This window comes from Leptidea sinapis, chromosome 4 (assembly GCF_905404315.1).
Source record: "Leptidea sinapis chromosome 4, ilLepSina1.1, whole genome shotgun sequence".
Taxonomy (NCBI): Eukaryota; Metazoa; Arthropoda; class Insecta; order Lepidoptera; family Pieridae; genus Leptidea; species Leptidea sinapis.
In genome coordinates this window covers 8,316,582-8,333,912 of record NC_066268.1, presented here as the reverse complement: position 1 = coordinate 8,333,912, position 17,331 = coordinate 8,316,582, and the positions used below count along the sequence as shown (strand labels likewise).

The 17,331-nt window shown below is 39.0% G+C and overlaps 1 protein-coding gene across 4 annotated transcripts in view; it reads left to right on the top strand.

Annotated features, from left to right (window-relative positions):
* Positions 1 to 17,331, top strand: part of LOC126979684 (protein polybromo-1) — a 53,641-nt gene that overhangs the window by 14,350 nt on the left and 21,960 nt on the right. For all 4 annotated transcript variants that reach the window (XM_050829126.1, XM_050829124.1, XM_050829125.1 and 1 more), the window contains exons 11-23: positions 240 to 481; positions 2,128 to 2,401; positions 3,276 to 3,540; positions 6,096 to 6,194; positions 7,464 to 7,625; positions 8,956 to 9,162; positions 9,925 to 10,101; positions 11,650 to 11,798; positions 13,285 to 13,403; positions 13,969 to 14,082; positions 15,416 to 15,582; positions 16,704 to 16,770; positions 17,158 to 17,263. In XM_050829126.1, the coding sequence (XP_050685083.1) occupies positions 240 to 481; positions 2,128 to 2,401; positions 3,276 to 3,540; positions 6,096 to 6,194; positions 7,464 to 7,625; positions 8,956 to 9,162; positions 9,925 to 10,101; positions 11,650 to 11,798; positions 13,285 to 13,403; positions 13,969 to 14,082; positions 15,416 to 15,582; positions 16,704 to 16,770; positions 17,158 to 17,263 (2,148 nt within the window). The remainder of the gene's footprint in view (positions 1 to 239; positions 482 to 2,127; positions 2,402 to 3,275; positions 3,541 to 6,095; positions 6,195 to 7,463; positions 7,626 to 8,955; positions 9,163 to 9,924; positions 10,102 to 11,649; positions 11,799 to 13,284; positions 13,404 to 13,968; positions 14,083 to 15,415; positions 15,583 to 16,703; positions 16,771 to 17,157; positions 17,264 to 17,331) is intronic.

Below are 17,331 nucleotides of genomic sequence, written 5' to 3'. Positions count from 1 at the left end.
TGTCTATCTATTATATTTCATTTATTTATTTTCACATCAACACTGACAAAAATCGATAGGCTGTATACGCGTACAATCCCTTTGCCTAGTTTATAATAATAATAATTTATTTCTCTTAAAAACGTAGGTTTACAGCAGCTAGTGGCCAGAGTCACCTTTTAGGCAAATAATGCCTTCACCAGCTGGTTTCTCCGTCTCTGATGTCACCATCGGATACAACATAAAAAAAATCATTCCAGGTCGTCCCCGAGTCAACCCACTACCCAACACATCTTCACCGTCCCCACTCATACTGAAGCCAAACACGCCGCTGAAGAAGAAGCTGCACTACATATCCAAGCAACTGATGGAGTTCACGTGTTCTGATGGAAGACAGCCCATGTTACTCTTCATGGAGAAGCCAAGCAAGAAGTTGTACCCCGAGTACTACAATGTCATAGACAAGCCCATTGATATGTTGATGATTGAGGCTAACATTAAGGTACTTAATTGTGATCATTGTTTAGTATTCAGCTTTAAAGCAGGCTAAATTCTTAACCCAAAATCAAATATGAATTAAACCACCAATTAAACATATAAATACCACTGGACAGGCTGTTCCATATGTTTGACAGCAAAATTTTATGTGCCTATTTGAAGCGCCACTCGCGAGCGTCCAGAGAACTAATTTTGACGTATAATACAAATGGCTGCGAAGGAACGCACAATACTTTGAAGCATATTTACATTTTGAATTAATTTTGTTCGTTTTCCGTGTTATGAAACATCAAGAATCAACGTAATAAAGTACACAATTTTTTTTGTAAATAGTTTCCCAGCATGTATCGATGTTTGCTGAGATTGTCATCACTAGTTTTAGTACCACAGACTCTCGCTACATGGCCAACAGCGCCAAATGGCCAAAATCAAACAGGCACAAAAGCACTTTGACAGCCGCCAGTCCAGTGGTATATAAAAGCAGAGGTCAGTGCTGAGCACAAATTCTAAAAATACATTAAAGCATCTTTGCCAAAGATGACTTATACTTTCTTTAGGTATCTCAGTTCTCTCCCCATTTCAAAGCACCTTTACAAACTGATGTAACTTCATGACTTTTACCAAGTGTAATATGTTATGTTATTGTCACTCCCTATGGTAAATAATAAATATATATTTCTATTTCTACACTTTTGATTTTTCAAACACCCCACACAATGGTAAAAGTCTTATGGGGGATTTAGCATCATTATAGCTTTATTTTATATAAGCCTTTGCATATGGATGCTGTACTTTTAGCGGCATACGTGGGGAGAGTGCAGTGACTTGTTTACATCAATATAATTAACGATAAAGGGGCAAATTAATTCTTTTTTTTTATGGAATAGGAGGACAAACGAGCGTACGGGTCACCTGGTGTTAAGTGATCACCGTCGCCCACATTCTCTTGCAACACCAGAGGAATCACAAGAGCGTTGCTGGCCTTTCACCATTCGGTTCTTTAGTCGTGTCACAGTTTTTAAGTGATTCAGATTATTATTTGATTTCACGAGTAGTGACGTAGCGAATGACTGACGACAGCAATAAAGATGGGAAACAGCCAAATGATTGCCCACTTTCATACCTTTTACGTGACGCGACCGCCATCTTCGATGAAAAGTACAAATGCCAAATTGTTAACCTATCCTCTTCACTTGCTTGTTTACTAATATGAGCTATGAGTTCATAATTTTTTGAATATATTTTTGAAGTTATTACTTCTTTTGGTGCGTTAAGGAAAAAAATTCAGAGTGAATTTTTACGATGCGCACGCACGCCGTCACATCACCATAATTAAATAAATTTGAAATGAAAGAAATAATTTCTCTCTTATTGTATAAAAATAATTTAATGGTATTTTATTATACGTTATTTAATTAAATTATGTAGTATAATAATATTTTCATTGGTTGTATTTAATAGTCTTTATGAAAATTTTGTTTTTTCTCATCACGTAAAATAGCACTAGGAATAAAAAAAAATAAAGAAGAATAACTTCTTGCTTGCGTACATAAGTTCGCACACACTTTTTATATTATATCACCCATAGTATTGTGCTATCATTTTGACACTTATAGCGGCTTATGTGCTTTTTTTTTCTATTTTTTATAGAACGACCGTTACGCGAGCATAGAAGAGATGGTGGCAGACTTTCGCCTGATGTTCTCAAACTGCCGGCAATTCAACGAGGAGGGCTCCATGATATACGAAGACGCGACTCTTCTAGAACGAGTGCTCAATGAGAAACTGAAGGAGTTGAACGTCAGCTATGACAAGAGGCCTGCGCTGAAGACATTTAAACCGGCGAAGTCTAGGCAGATGTCACCCTTTGAGCAGAAGCTGAGGACTTTGTACGACGCTATCAGAGACTATAGGGACCCTAAAGGTTTGTAGCTAACGGAAAATGATATTATGCAGAGTAGAGCTACAATAGCGACATTTAAATGAACACACGGGTAAAGCTACTTACCATAAAATCATAAAAAAATAAATGGATGTCCGGGTGAGGAAAGATATACAGGGATGGAGGGAACTGACCAGGTAAATGCTGGTACTCCTCTTCATCCCCCGGGGGAAACAATTTACTTTTATATAAATCCTTTCTTCTTCGTTTAATGGTTAGGTCACTTAGTCTCTGATGAGGTTAGTTTTTTTTTACCAGTGGGAGGCTCCGTTGCACAGGATGCCGGCTAGATTATGGGTACCACAACGGCACCTATTTCTGCCGTGAAGCAGTAATGTGTAAGCATTACTGTGTTTCGGTCTGAAGGGCGCCGTAGCTAGTGAAATTACTGGGCAAATGAGACTTAACATCTGACGAGGTGACGAGCGCAGTTGTAGTGCCGCTCAGAATTTTTGGGATTTTTCAAGAATCCTGAGCGGCACTACATTGTAATGGGCAGGGCGTATCAATTGCCATCAGCTGAACGTACTGCTCGTCTTGTCCCTTATTTTCATTAAAAAAAAAGTTAGGTGGCGCGTCCGCCATTAAATTATTTGAAAACGCGGGTTGCGGAGCGCTGCGCGCTTGCGCGTGAGCACGTGATCCACGGACGAGAGAGTGGCGTGAGGTAGGGGTAGAGAGAACGGAGTGAGGAAGCGGGGAATGGAAACGAAAATAAAACCCATAATTCACCCAAATAAACCAATTTTCCGTAACATCATTTAGGAACATCCGTGTATTAATCCTAGAAGTGAGGGTTATCATTTTAAAAACATAACAAATTGTGTACAATTAATTAATTAATGTTAATTTACAGCTAATCGGCAACTCGCGCTAATATTCATGAAGTTGCCAAGCAAAACGGAGTACCCCGATTACTACGAGCTTATCAAGAACCCTATAGACATGGAGCGGATCGCACACAAGCTGAAGAACTCTGTGTACACGTCCGTCAACGAACTCGCTTCCGACTTCATCCTGATGTTCGACAACGCGTGCAAGTACAACGAGCCTGACTCACAGATATACAAGGACGCACTGATCTTGCAACGCGTGTGTCTGCAGACCAAGCAGCTTTTACGGTAAATATCATATTTTTTTATGAAATAATAGTACTGTAGCGCGTAAGTCCTCCCTCACACGCTTGATCGTTGCGTAATCGAACAATCTAATACTAATTATTATAAGCGTCATTGTGAATCTAATTGTTTATTTCACGTCAATGATCTGTCATGTACAATTTGTTTAAGCAATAGATTATTAACATTCAACAAATTAATTACTTTAACAGCGCATTTATTTTTTTATAATTTTTATTGCGTCATTTTATTTAAGCAAAACTGAAGTATCATCGTAGCGCAAAAACAATAATAAGTACAAAAAATATGAGATAGGTCAATAGTTATAAAACATAAAATACGGACCAAGTATGGGACCCTGTAGCACACAAGTTATTTTAACTACGTAACTCGCAGATAGTTTTTACAAAAGTGAACTCTTTGTATCTCTTAACATCAATTCTAATGTAAGAAATAATCATAATTTATAAAAAAGCCCCAGATTCTATAATGATGCAATTTTCATGATATGTTTCGTGGTGTACACAATTAAATGCCATACACAAATCGTAAAAGAACCTAAGACATCTAGAGATCTCCAACATCGTTGTCTTGCGTTAAGTACTCAATATCCGCTAACAATATGGCATGGGTGGCATTTCTCCAATCGTGCTTAGAAGTGTGCCCCTGAGTTGATGCCGGTGCTAACGCGTTTATTCCGGCACTCTTATTCTAAAGGCGTAGTCCCTGACTCATGGAAGTCAGCCCTTGTCCATCCGATCCAAAAAAAAGGAGACAGTTCGGATCCGGCAAACTACAGGCCTATTGCTATTACCTCCCTGCTCTCCAAAATCATGGAGAGCATAATTAGCCGTCAGCTCTTAGTATATCTAGAGGGTCACCAGTTGATCAACGATCGACAATACGGGTTTCGCCATGGTCGGTCGGCAGGTGATCTTCTGGTATACCTAACACATAGATGGGCAGCGGCTATTGAAAGCAAGGGGGAAGGCCTGCGAGTTAGCCTGGATATAGCGAAGGCCTTTGATCGTGTATGGCACAAGGCGCTCCTCTCCAAACTTCCATCATTTGGGCTTCCCGAGGGCTTGTGCAAGTGGACCTCCAGCTTCCTCACTGGGCGCAGCATACAGGTCGTTGTCGACGGATATTGCTCGAACCCGAAGCCCGTGAATGCTGGAGTGCCCCAAGGCTGTGTGCTGTCTCCCACGCTGTTTCTTTTGCATATCAATGATATGTTGGACACCTCCAACATTCATTGCTATGCAGACGACAGCACTGGTGACGCCGAATACACTGGCCATGCAGGTCTCTCTCGGGAAATCGTCGACCACTGCCGGGAGAAACTTGTGTCTTCTATCGAGTCCTCTCTTGAGAAGGTCGCGGAATGGGGAAAATTGAACCTTGTCCAATTTAACCTCAAGTTTGCGCGTTTACCACAAAAAAACCCCATTTGTCGTATCACCGCTCTTCGACAACACTTCCCTCAAAGCCTCGCCTAGTATCGGAATACTGGGTCTCGAAATCTCGAGCGATTGCCAATTTCGTGGTCATCTGGAAGGCAATGCCAAATTGGCTTCAAAGAAACTGGGCGTCATTAATAGAGCACGGCAATACTTCAAGCCGGCCCACATTCTAGCGCTCTACAAAGCGCAGGTCCGGCCACACATGGAGTATTGCTGTCATCTCTGGTCTGGCGCACTCCAGTATCAGCTCGATCCATTTGACCGCGTGCAACGCAGAGCAGCTCGAATTGTCGGGGACACAGTGCTCTGTGAACGGCTGGATCACTTGGCGTTGCGTAGAGACGTCGCTTCATTGTGTGTCTTCTACCGCATTTATCACGGGGAGTGTTCCGAAGAGCTGTTTAACCTGATTCCTGCCGCCGAATTCTACCTTCGGACGACACGCCACAAGTTAGGATATCATCCTCACTATCTGGATGTGTGGCGGTCCTCTACAGTGCGGTTTTCAAGGGGCTTTCTTCCACGTACTACAAAGCTGTGGAATGAGCTTCCTTGTGCAGTGTTTCCGGGACGATACGACCTTCAAAAAAAGCGCGTACACCTTCCTTAAAGGCCGGCAACGCTCCTGTGATATTCCTCTGGTGTTGCAAGATTGTGGGCGGCGGTGATCACTTAACAACAGGTGACCTGTACGGTCGTTTGTCCTCCTATTCCATAAAAAAAAAAAAACTTTCTATGTCAACTTTAAAAGGCACAAGAGAAACATGGCGTATTTACCAGTGGTAGGCTCCGGATGCCGGCTAGATTATGGGTACCACAATGGCGGCTATCTCTGCCGTGAAGCAGTAATGTGTAAGCATAACTGTGGTACGGTCTGAAGGGCGCCGTAGCTAGTGAAATTACTGGGCAAATGAGACTTAACATCTTATGTCTCAAGGTGACCAGCGCAGCTGTAGTGCCTCTCAGAATTTTTTGGTTAGTCAATAATGCATTGTAATGGGCAAGGCGTATCAATTACCATGAGCGAACGTCCTGCTCGTCTCGTCCCTTATTTTCAAAAAAATTCAAAAGTTCATATAATACCTTACATTGTAGTGAAGACGACGATGCTGTACCAGACGTCCCGGCCGCTGTACAGGAACTGTTGCTGAACCTGTTTACTACCGTGTACAACCACCAGGATGAAGAGGGCAGGTAAATAAAGAAGCACTTTCTTATTATTGGAAGATCAGGATGTTCACTTGATAACAACTGTAGTCCTGCCTCCTAAAAACCAAAATTCTGAGACATTTTGTCACAAACAACTTGAAGCATCTAAACATTATCAAGCTCAAGTCCGATATTGTATGAAGTACTATATCATTAGAATGTATGTCTCACTTCTGGGATTAATTATACGTATTAAATATGTTACAATAATTTATTAACGATGCGAGACTCGCAACCGCAAACTCTTGGGTTTCGTCCGAGCGCTCTTACCAACTGAGCCAACCGTTCCTGTGTTCATAGATCGTAAATTGTGGTATATCTTGTTCATAATTAATCCCAGAAGCGAGGGATATCATTTCAAAAATAACAAATTCTATAGATTTGATAGAGTGACATCTCTATTAAATTTCCTAATATAAAATGATTGGGGTTAAGCAGGTTATCAACTGTATAGTAGATCCTGTAGATGGAACCACAATTGTAGTTGAACAACTCATACCAAGATTTACGAACCATGCGTCACTCGAATGGTTCACTCAGTGGGTAAGAGTGCACGGATGGAATCCGAGAGGTAGCGAATCCCACATCGTAAATAAATTTTGTTTACAAATTTACTATGAATAATTAATGTAGAATAGCTTAAAATACTTAAATTTCAAATACTTACAAGTACAGTGCTCCCAAATTAATAATGCGCATACAGATCTTCGCTAATGGGCGTATTCCCGGAAACACCCGAATCATTCAATCGTAAGAGCCCTAAACAATGCACTTGCATTTTGCACCTTGTGCGAAAGTAATAGGAGTCAAATCATGTGTTCACAATACGGAAACAAATCGGGCCGTCGGCTGTGGTAGCCGGTCAGTCAGTCGTCTTTAAGTATTGGTGCCGAATGCACGTGTTCAGTCTATGTGGAATTATATAGGGCTCCTATTACACCCCCCTCTTGTTATTATTATTGTAATATAATTCTACTAAATTATGCAAAAGTAATGCATTTTACCACTCTATATAGATATCGTCTCCCGACGGTCGGGAAATACGACCGTTGCCGAAAAGTGGCGAAGATCTGTATGCGCATTATTAATTTGGGAGCACTGTACCGCTTTACACGAGTCAAAAAAGTAAATGTAAGTGAATACGTAAAAACTAGAGTTTTTTATTATCTACAGTAGATGCATCAATCCACACACACCGTAAATAAATAAGGTAAAGCGTGAGCATTTTATGAAAACATGAATATCTTTACACAGGTGCTACTCAGACAGTATGGCGGAGCTTCCCGAACACGACGAACCGGCCAACGGAGAGAAGGTGCGCGCAATATCATTGGACCTCGTCAAGAGACGACTCGACAAAGGCCTGTACAAGCGGCTCGATCATTTCCAGCAGGACATGTTCGCTGTTTTTGAGAGGTTTGCGTCTCGTCTCTTTAATTTTGTTTCATTATTTTTTAAACTCTATCGGCCTTACAAATAAACTTGGTATAAAGTAATACCTGAGAATATATCAAAAATATGCAAATTTTTGACTATATCGCTGACAACAAAATCAATATAATTTATTTATTTATTTATTCAAGGTCCACCAACACAGAATATATATGTCAATTCATAAGATTGGAACATATAGTTCAAAAATCGTATTCCTGCAGGTGAATACACCATAATCATAATAATAATTCTGAAGTTTTCCGAATGTCAGGCAGCCTTGCAAATAAACGCGGGAAACGTTATACGTCCGAATAAGCTAATCAAATAATTAAAATGTCTATTAGTAAATATTATTTAAAATCAACAAATAAATATTATTAACCGGCTTCAAAAGTGGAGGAGGTTCTCAATTCGTCGGTATGTTTTTTTTATGTTTGTTACCTTTAAACTTTCGACTGGGTGAACCGATTTAGATAATTCTTTTTTTTATTTGAAAGCTGGTGCTTCCCGTGTGGTCCCATTGTAATTTAGTCCAGGTCTGACAATGGCATCCATGAGAAAACCATAAAAGTCTTAAATTTGCTATAAATATCATGTGGACGACAAATTTACGAATAACTCAATATCGCGCTAACCGATTTCGATGATTCTTTTTTTATTGTAAAGGATATACTTCAAAGGTAGTTTAGTTAGAGTTTGGTTGGGTTCTGATTACGGAATCCATGACAAAGTAACGGAACTCTTCAATTCTTAGGAGCAAATTAACGATACGCGGCCGAATTTTTTTTATGCTATTAGGATATTTAAATCACCTACCGTAACGTCGTTATGGTCAACTAATTGTCGTAATCGAATATGATGATCAATGGAACTCTTTAACGATTAATAGTAAGGGTGCGATCTGTGGCAGAATTTCTATCTGTAATGACATAACTGAATGCACTAAAAAGTATAAAAACAATTGCGCGCTTTTATGCATTGTAATTAATTAATCTAATTCCAGTTACGATTATTGTAATTTTTGGAGTGGGTGTTAGCCAAGATAAGTTTGTAACTATATACCTAATTATAGGTGAGATGTGCTTGAGTCGTGAGGAGGCTAGAGGCGAGAGTGGGTGGCAGCGGAAGGACACCGATTATATATGCCATAGCCCTCTCCATTGTCGTCTGAGTGACCATCAGCTTTCTCATCACGCCCATAGTTAGGGACCACGTTTGCCTACATTTCTGTTATAGTCATTTAATTTCAGTAATAATATGTAATAGTGGGATACGTATTACTAGATTAAATCCATGGTAACATTATTCACAGAGCACGCCGTCTGTCGCGCACAGACAGCCAGATATTCGAAGACGCGGTGGAGCTTCAGGCGTACTACATCGAGCAGCGCGACCTCCTGTGTCGGAACACCCTCATATCGCCCGCGCTCAACTTCACCAAGGACACCATGACCACGTCAGTCGAGCTCATCAAGCAGTGCAAGCTGCTGCAGGAGAACGATGAAGAAGATGAGACCAGGTTAGAGTAATAAACATTTTGCCCCGATTTCATCGTGGATCTTAGTAATTAGCTAATATTAAACTCGGATCACACCCTTTGAACAAATTTAAGGCTGAGATCAATAGAGCGTACTGAGACTTTTTTTTTATGATAATAAGGGACGAGACGAGCAGGACGTTCAGCTGTTGGTAATTGATACGCCATGCCCATTACAATGCAGTGCCGCTCAGGATTCTCAAAAAACCCAAAAATTCTGAGCGGCACTACAATTGCGCTCGTCACCTTGAGACATAAGATGTTAAGTCTTATTTGCCCAGTAATTTCACTAGATACGGCGCACTTCAGACCGCAACACAGTAATGCTTACACATTACTGCTTCACGGCAGAAATAGGCGCCGTTGTGGTACCCATAATCTAGCCGGCTTCCTGTGCAAAGGAGCCTCCCAGACTTATTTTCGTAAAAATTAGATGAGTGTGATAAAACGCGAACTTGACTTGCTTACTTACTTACTTACTTACACTCAAGCTAAAGTCTTTTATTTGCATTTTTCCCGATACAAACTGTGTAGCCAAATAGCCTAGTGTTTACTAAGCTAGAGGTCCCGGGTTCGTATCCCGGTAGGTGCAAACAATTATATGATGTATATGGATGTTTGTTCCGAGTCATGGATGTTTATATGTGTTATTTATTTTTAAGTAAATAAGATTGGGACAATATAACATGTGTAAAAGTGGGTAAATATAAAAAATATATACAGATAGATAACATAATATTTTAGATCAAGCACAGACGAATCTCTGCCAACGGGCGCGCCCCCTCAGACGCAGTACGGGAAGGGAGACTTCGTGTACATCCAAGGAGAGAGGGGGGCGAAAGAACCCAATATTGTTCAGATGGAGAGGCTGTTCACAAACGCAGACAACGTGCCAATGATGTATGCCAACGTTTACTACAGGTAATATATGAATTCAAATTCAAATATTTTTATTCAAAATAGGATGTGACATCAATTATTGAAAGTCAAAAAACTACCACCCATTCCAAAATGAATGCCTCAACAAACTCAGCGGGCTTTTTTTTCATCAAAAAATATGTTTTCAAAGTAACATTATACAATTAAACTTATTATTTAATAGCCTGAGGGCTGTCGCTCCATCCCAATCTGTGGTATCATTAAGAAAGTCATTTATGTTATAGTAACATTTACCACACAAACGTTTTTTAACAATTCTTTTGAATAACGTAATACTTTTGTTTTGAACATTTTCTGGGATCCTGTTGTAAAAGCATATACATCGCCCCACAAAAGACTTGATAACTCGACTTAGCCGAGTAGTTGGCGTTATAAGCTTATGTCTGTTCATGGTGTTAACATTATGGTTATGACAGTTTCTGGCAAATTCACTTATGTGCCTATGAACATACATTGCACTAACAAGAATATATTGTGAAGCAACAGTCAAGATGTTAATTTCTTTGAATTTTGCTCTTAATGATTCCTCAGGGCCTAGGTTATAAATAGCGCGAATAGCCCTCTTCTGCAACACAAATATTGTATTAATATCGGCAGCGCTGCCCGTATGAGTAATTGTACTATTAATGTTTGTTTTTATACTTATTATATTTTAAAAAACCATAAATGCCACTTTTTTATTGATTTTTTAACACAGTCATAGAACTGTCAATTAAGAATGTCAAAAGTCCTGAGCGACACAGCATTGTAGTGGGGAGATTAAGAGAGACCTTAAAAAGAGGTGGTGATATTTTTTAGAAGGAATTCTGAATATTTATAAGGGAAGACTGTAAATCGTAGTGTTTGTAAGAACACAAGATGGACCGACGATCTGGTCAAAATGGCCGGAATACGTTGGATGACGGATTATTGATTAATTATTATATTTCGACAATGATGTCAAGATAAGCTTCATATAAAATTGCAATTGTAAATTATATTTGGCATTTTTATAGTCTCGATATATTTTTTTTACCTCTCATTTAATCTCTACTTCGAATCGAGCAAGACGTTCATCTGTTAGTAACAATATTTCCTACTCATTACTACGGAATGTCACTCAGGATATTTGGAACCCCAAAATTTTGAGTGGCTCCTCGATTACGCACGGCTCCTAACAATATGGTTTTATAAATATTAAATTCATTAAATACTTTATTGTAATTAATTCAACTTTTACTGCCGTGAAGCAGTAATGTGTAAGCATTATTGTGTTTCGGTCTGAAGCGCGCAGGAGCTAGTGAAATTACTGGGCAAATGAGACTTAACATCTTATGTCTCAAGATGACGAGCGCAATTGTAGTGCCGCTCAGAATTTTTGGGTTTTTCAAGAATCCTGAGCAGCACTGCATTGTAATGGGCAGGGTGTATCAATTACCATCAGCTAACCATCCTGCTCGTCTCGTCCCTTATTGTCATAAAAAAAACCTGTTTTGTTTGTGTTCCCTTAGTATTTTCCACTAAAAATATCTTACTGCTTCTAAATTTTAGGCCACACGAGACGTTCCACGTGCGCACGCGCAAGTTTCTTCAACAGGAAGTGTTCAAGACCGAGATACACCGGAGCATTCCGCTCGAGCACGTGGTGGGGCGGTGCTACGTGATGAACGTCAAGGAATACTTTAAGTTCAGGCCTGAAGGTAGCTACTTATAGGGCTTGATAGAGGGTCAGGTTTTGTGGACCGGTTTGAATTTTTTTTTCGAACCAAAAAGGGTTGTTCGAATTGGTGCCATTTTATAAATCAGATCTGATGATCTCTTTGACATTATCAGGTACCCATATTTGTATATAAAAAGTATCTTGTGCGGAATTAAAAAGTATTATATTATAGTGTTAGTTAAAATGTATACGTCTAGGTCAGATATTATCAAACTTATTTCTTTTACCGCCCCCATTGAAAATCAATTATTTTTCAGCGCTCCCAAAGTACTCCTTGTTTAATACACTAATACAGGGCAGAAATATAGACTAATTAGAGCGTCTGTGCACTCATACGTTTAAAATTCATATCCGTGATTCTTCAAAGAGGCCGTCATACAAAAACGTACATTCACAAACACCCTTATTCGAAACATAAATATTATAAAGTATCTAAATGACATTACAAATCAACCATTGCTCCCCTAAATGTAGATACATAACAACCTGCCCTCAGAAATAAGAAATTCGAAAACATTGACATCTTTAAAAGCGAGCCTCCAAAGGCATATACTCAATAATTATGAAACGTTCAATAACATAAGTGGGTTGTTTTATGTCTTATCTATTTGCCTAACACTGTATTGCATTCTGTACCTACCAAAATCATTGTTTGTAAGTACCTACTTTAATCGTTAAAATGTTAATTTCTCATGTAAGTGACAATAGGTCTTAATGAGAATAAAGTTATTTAAACCTAAACCACGCCAATGCTCCCCATTTTTTTCTGGGCCCTTTAACGCCCGCCTCTAGGTCTCTAACGCCCACAACGGGGCGTTATCGCCCACTTTGAGAAAGACTGGTCTAGATAGAGCCTCTTGCTGCTAGACAAATGAAGAAAGTAGGACAGGTTTATCACTTGTGCACGACTTACACTCGCCATTTGTGTAACTTTGTGTTAGTGTGCGCACATTGCTCTAAATTAAGGTTAACTTTCAACCTCAATTTTTTCAACGTTTTCAAGACGCTGTCACAGTGCATCAAGACGTATAAAGATCTAAGTATAATATAATATAAATGCATTGTATATCTATATATATAAAAATGAATTGCTGTTCGCTAGTCTCGCTAAAACTCGAGAACGGCTGGACCGATTTGGCTAATTTTGGTCTTGAATTATTTGTGGAAGTCCAGGGAAGGTTTAAAAGGTGAATAAATTGGAAAATGCTGCTAAATTAAATAAATACAACAATTTTGTTTTTCCTTTGATGTGTCCATACATCATTTCTATGAGAGAATTTATTGACGCACGGTTTGACAGTTCTGCTGTGAAACAATTTCATTGCGACAGCAGGGTGCATATTTTACGAAGTAATTTTTGATGTTATAATATATTATTGACAAATTCATGTAAAAACATTATTTTATTTATTATATACAGAACAACGTCTGTCGGGTCAACTAGTATACTATAAATATGTATTTAGGTTACCCGGATAAGGACGTGTTTGTGTGCGAAAGTCGATACAACTCGCGTCACCGCTGGTTCAAGAAGATCAAAGTATGGGAGGGCGCTGAGAAGGAAGCCACACTCGTACCCAGATCGGTAAGACAATTGGACCAAAATGAACTTAACAAAAAAGTATGTGTGACAAGGTGTAAATAGAACAAAAATCCTTGAAGAAAAACTTCCTTGTACTAGTTTACGTTTGTAGAAAAAACACAACAATACAGCTAATATTACTATCCCGAATAATTTAGTTAAGTAATGACAAATTAAATATCATTTATTATTTTATACAATTAGATAGATTTATTTTTATATTTTAAAACTTGTATATAAATTGAAATTTATTTTATTTTCGTCCATTGGTTGTGGTTCAGTAGACATATGACATTACAAGAGGCTTGGTAGCTGAAGTATGATACAAATGGTCTAGTTTGACCGGCTTGACAGCTTGACTTGACATGTCTCAAGGCGACGAGCGCACTTGTAGTGCCGCTCAGAATTTTTGTGTTTTTCAATAATCTTGAGCGGCACTGGATTGCAATGGGCAGGGCGTATCAGTTACCATCAGCTGAACGTACTGCGTCTCGTCCGTTATTTTCATTAAAAAAAATATTGTGGGGGAAGGGTAAGGATGTTTAAAATTATTCATTAATTATTGTAGGTCCCGCTGGAACCGAGTCGAACAGTGTCTGTGTTCCGGGAGCGCGTGGAGAAACACAAGGACGAGCTCGCTGAACTAGAGATACTGGAGAACGTTCAGGAGAAAGAGAGACCCGTGAGTTTTATCTCCTTTTTAAGCCATCTCACTAAGTAAGTGTTTAAGTACAGGTCATCATTAGCTGGAAGACGTCCACTGCTAGACAAAGGCTTCCCCCAAAGTGTGCCCCCCCGTGTTCCGGCGATCTTGATCGGTCCATCTTGTGGGGGGCCTATCAACACTGCGTCGTTGTTAGCACACAACACATTTTTAGCAACCCTAGGGGCCCTGTCGCTTATGTGGCTGCTACCGTGGCCTCTACGAGCGGGGCCGCCGTTGTTTGAAGCAAAACTCTGCCTACGCATCTATTAGGCAGAGTTTTCGTTTAGTTGTTTTTTGACAGTGCTTGGAATACAACGCCACTCAATGACAAAGTGTCGTATTCCAGGTGCCCCTTTAAATTAACAAAATTATGTAAATAATAATAAATTAGATTTACAGCTAAAAACTTAGCACAATATAGACCAATACTCGGTGTAAAGGTGGCTCGCTCTGTGTTACAACTCAAGCGTCAAACAACTGTCAACTATATATAGACTGTCAAAATAATTAGAGGTTCTCGCGGTATGTCTAAACTCTTTCTGGTTGATTCATGGAATGTTTTATGGCAAACCACAAAATAAAGGTAAATTCTATGGTTCTATCCAACCGTTAATCCCCTCTAAACCCTGGTTCTTTCCTAAAAAAAAACAAAATAAACTGTTCACTTCTGTCATCATACGACTTAGCTTGGGATTTGTCTGTTCCCCAGTATTTTTGGCCAAGATACGGGGAAGGGACCATTCTATATGTGAATGTGGCCTTGAGGAAGGTACTCTTGAACATATTTTTTTCTATTGCCCCAAATTGTCAATTCCTTTATATGACCTTCTACCGAAGCATATCCCTCGCCACATCAATATTCCTTTTCTTCTTACTTAATGCCATTCACCTTTCATAAAGATTATTTATAAATGTATTTCACGCAATAATATTAAATTGTAATTTCAATCCTCAATACTTTCTACGCTTCTATTAGGCACATATTCCCACTTAAATTCACACATTTCTCCCTTAAATTTAGATTAGATACCAACAAGGTAGTTAATATTATGGGTTTATTACTAACCGTACTAACTCTTGTTGCCTATTCTTCAGTTAACAAAAGAAAACCACAGCTATATCAACCGATCATTTCCTTTTAATCAGTTCTTTATGTACTTCAATCAGCTAAATAAAAATAAAAAATGTCTCCACCTTGACGTTGGCTGAATCGTCGACATTCAGTCGACGGAGCCATTTAATAAAAAAAAAGAGCCACTATAATAACTTTAATAAAAATAACTCACAAACAAAGGTTGTTTTTTTACAGGATGTGGTGATGTACAATCCTCTGGGTACCGACGATGAGAACACTTACTACGAGCAATACAACACGGTGTGCTCGGGTGTGGTGAAGACAGGCGACTACGTGTACGTGGTGACAGACGGAGGCAAGCAGCTCATCGCTCAGGTCGACACCATCTGGGAGACGGGCGAGTGAGTGTGTTTCTTACATTATAAAACTAGTAAATAAAACTAACCTTAATTTCCTTCCACCTTTGAATAAAATCCTTTTCTTTCACAAAATTTATTAAAGTTATACTTCTTTAGGCGCGTTATGAAAAAATATAAGAGTGAAATTTTAAGATGCGCGCGCATCACTGTAACAAAAAAGTATCAGGGTGAAGTTGGTTCCATAAATTTTCTGACGTTTGCGTCTTTTTTTTTTTGGCTTCTTAGTCAATTATTAGGACAGGCAAAGGGTTCAAGCCCATACAGGCCTTTTCATTATTTAATAATTGATTGTCAAGGCCATCTTTGCAAGATTTTTACGTAATTATTCTCTCTAAAAACGTAGAATAGCACGCATATATCATTTTAATGATTTTTGCTTCGTTAGGCCAATGAAGAATAACTTCTTGCGTGGATACATAAGTACACACACACTTTTATTTAATTAGGTGTTGGTTGCGCCGAGGTTTTTATGTGGACTGTATTTATAAAAGGGGTACTCGGATGTACGGGACAGAAAGCATAATAATAAAGGAAAACGCCGGTACTCACCTCTTATCCAAGATCCTGGTTCTTCTATATTCGCCTGAGTGTGCTGGCAAACCCCATGATATATTCGCGGGACGATTAACGACGAAATCACTACGATCTCACGGCGGTAAATCAACAAGAATACGAGGATTCCTGGATTTATGATTGAAATGCTCAACGTTCGCGTGAGGTTACTTGACAATATGTTTTTACGCCATGCGACCATAGATGTCGCGGCTCGCGGCTTATTCTTATGTTGCTAGGATAAAGGTGTTAGGGGTTAGAGAAAACGTTGTGTATTATTTGGACAAATGGCGCTGGGTTATCTAGGAAATCCATATTTATCCAAATGTTGAGAGTTTTATTGAGTATAAATTCTATGAGTCAAGTCACCAGACACAGTCTCGTGCCAGAATTTGGCTAGTCAACATCTCCTGAGGATGCCACGTGTAGAGGCGAAACACGTGTCTATTTAATTATCATTTACACTCAATAAAACTCAACATTTGGATCGTCCGCTGATAGGAAACATAAAAAAACTGTTTAGTTAAATAATTTATTTTCTTTCGTTTCAGCAACAAATGCTACTTCCGTGGGCCATTCCTCATATTTCCGTCTGAAGTTGCGAATGTAATTAATAAGGTAAGAATAAAACTGACTCCTAATTTAAATTAAAATTCTAACTGCTCTTAAAAGTCCATTCCAGATGAGCGGCTCAAAGCAGTTATATTCATTCGAAATATATTCCTTAGACCTGAGAAGAACGGGCGCAAGATAGAGGGCTACATGTTTGAATTTCGTTAATTTTTTTTTTGATTAAATATCCTGAGGGCTTTCGCTCCATGGAAAAGGTGTGGTATCAATTATTCCTTATTACCTTAAGAACATATGGCCTTTTAAATAATTCATTGAATTCTGTAACACATTAGTTTTCTGCAAATTCTGGAATGGAGGTAAGAAAATTTGTGAGGGTAGTTTATAATATTTAACATTCCGGACGATATTGACTGTTGTCGTATATATTTTCAGCCATTCTACAAACAGGAGGTGTTATTGACCACTATGCACGACACGAGCCCACTCGTGGGCATCGTGGGCAAATGTAGCGTGCTTGACTACGATGACTATCTCAAGTGTGAGTTTTAAATTATTTTTTCACTTTTTATAAGAACAATAGTAATTTCGAATATTTTCTTTGCTATA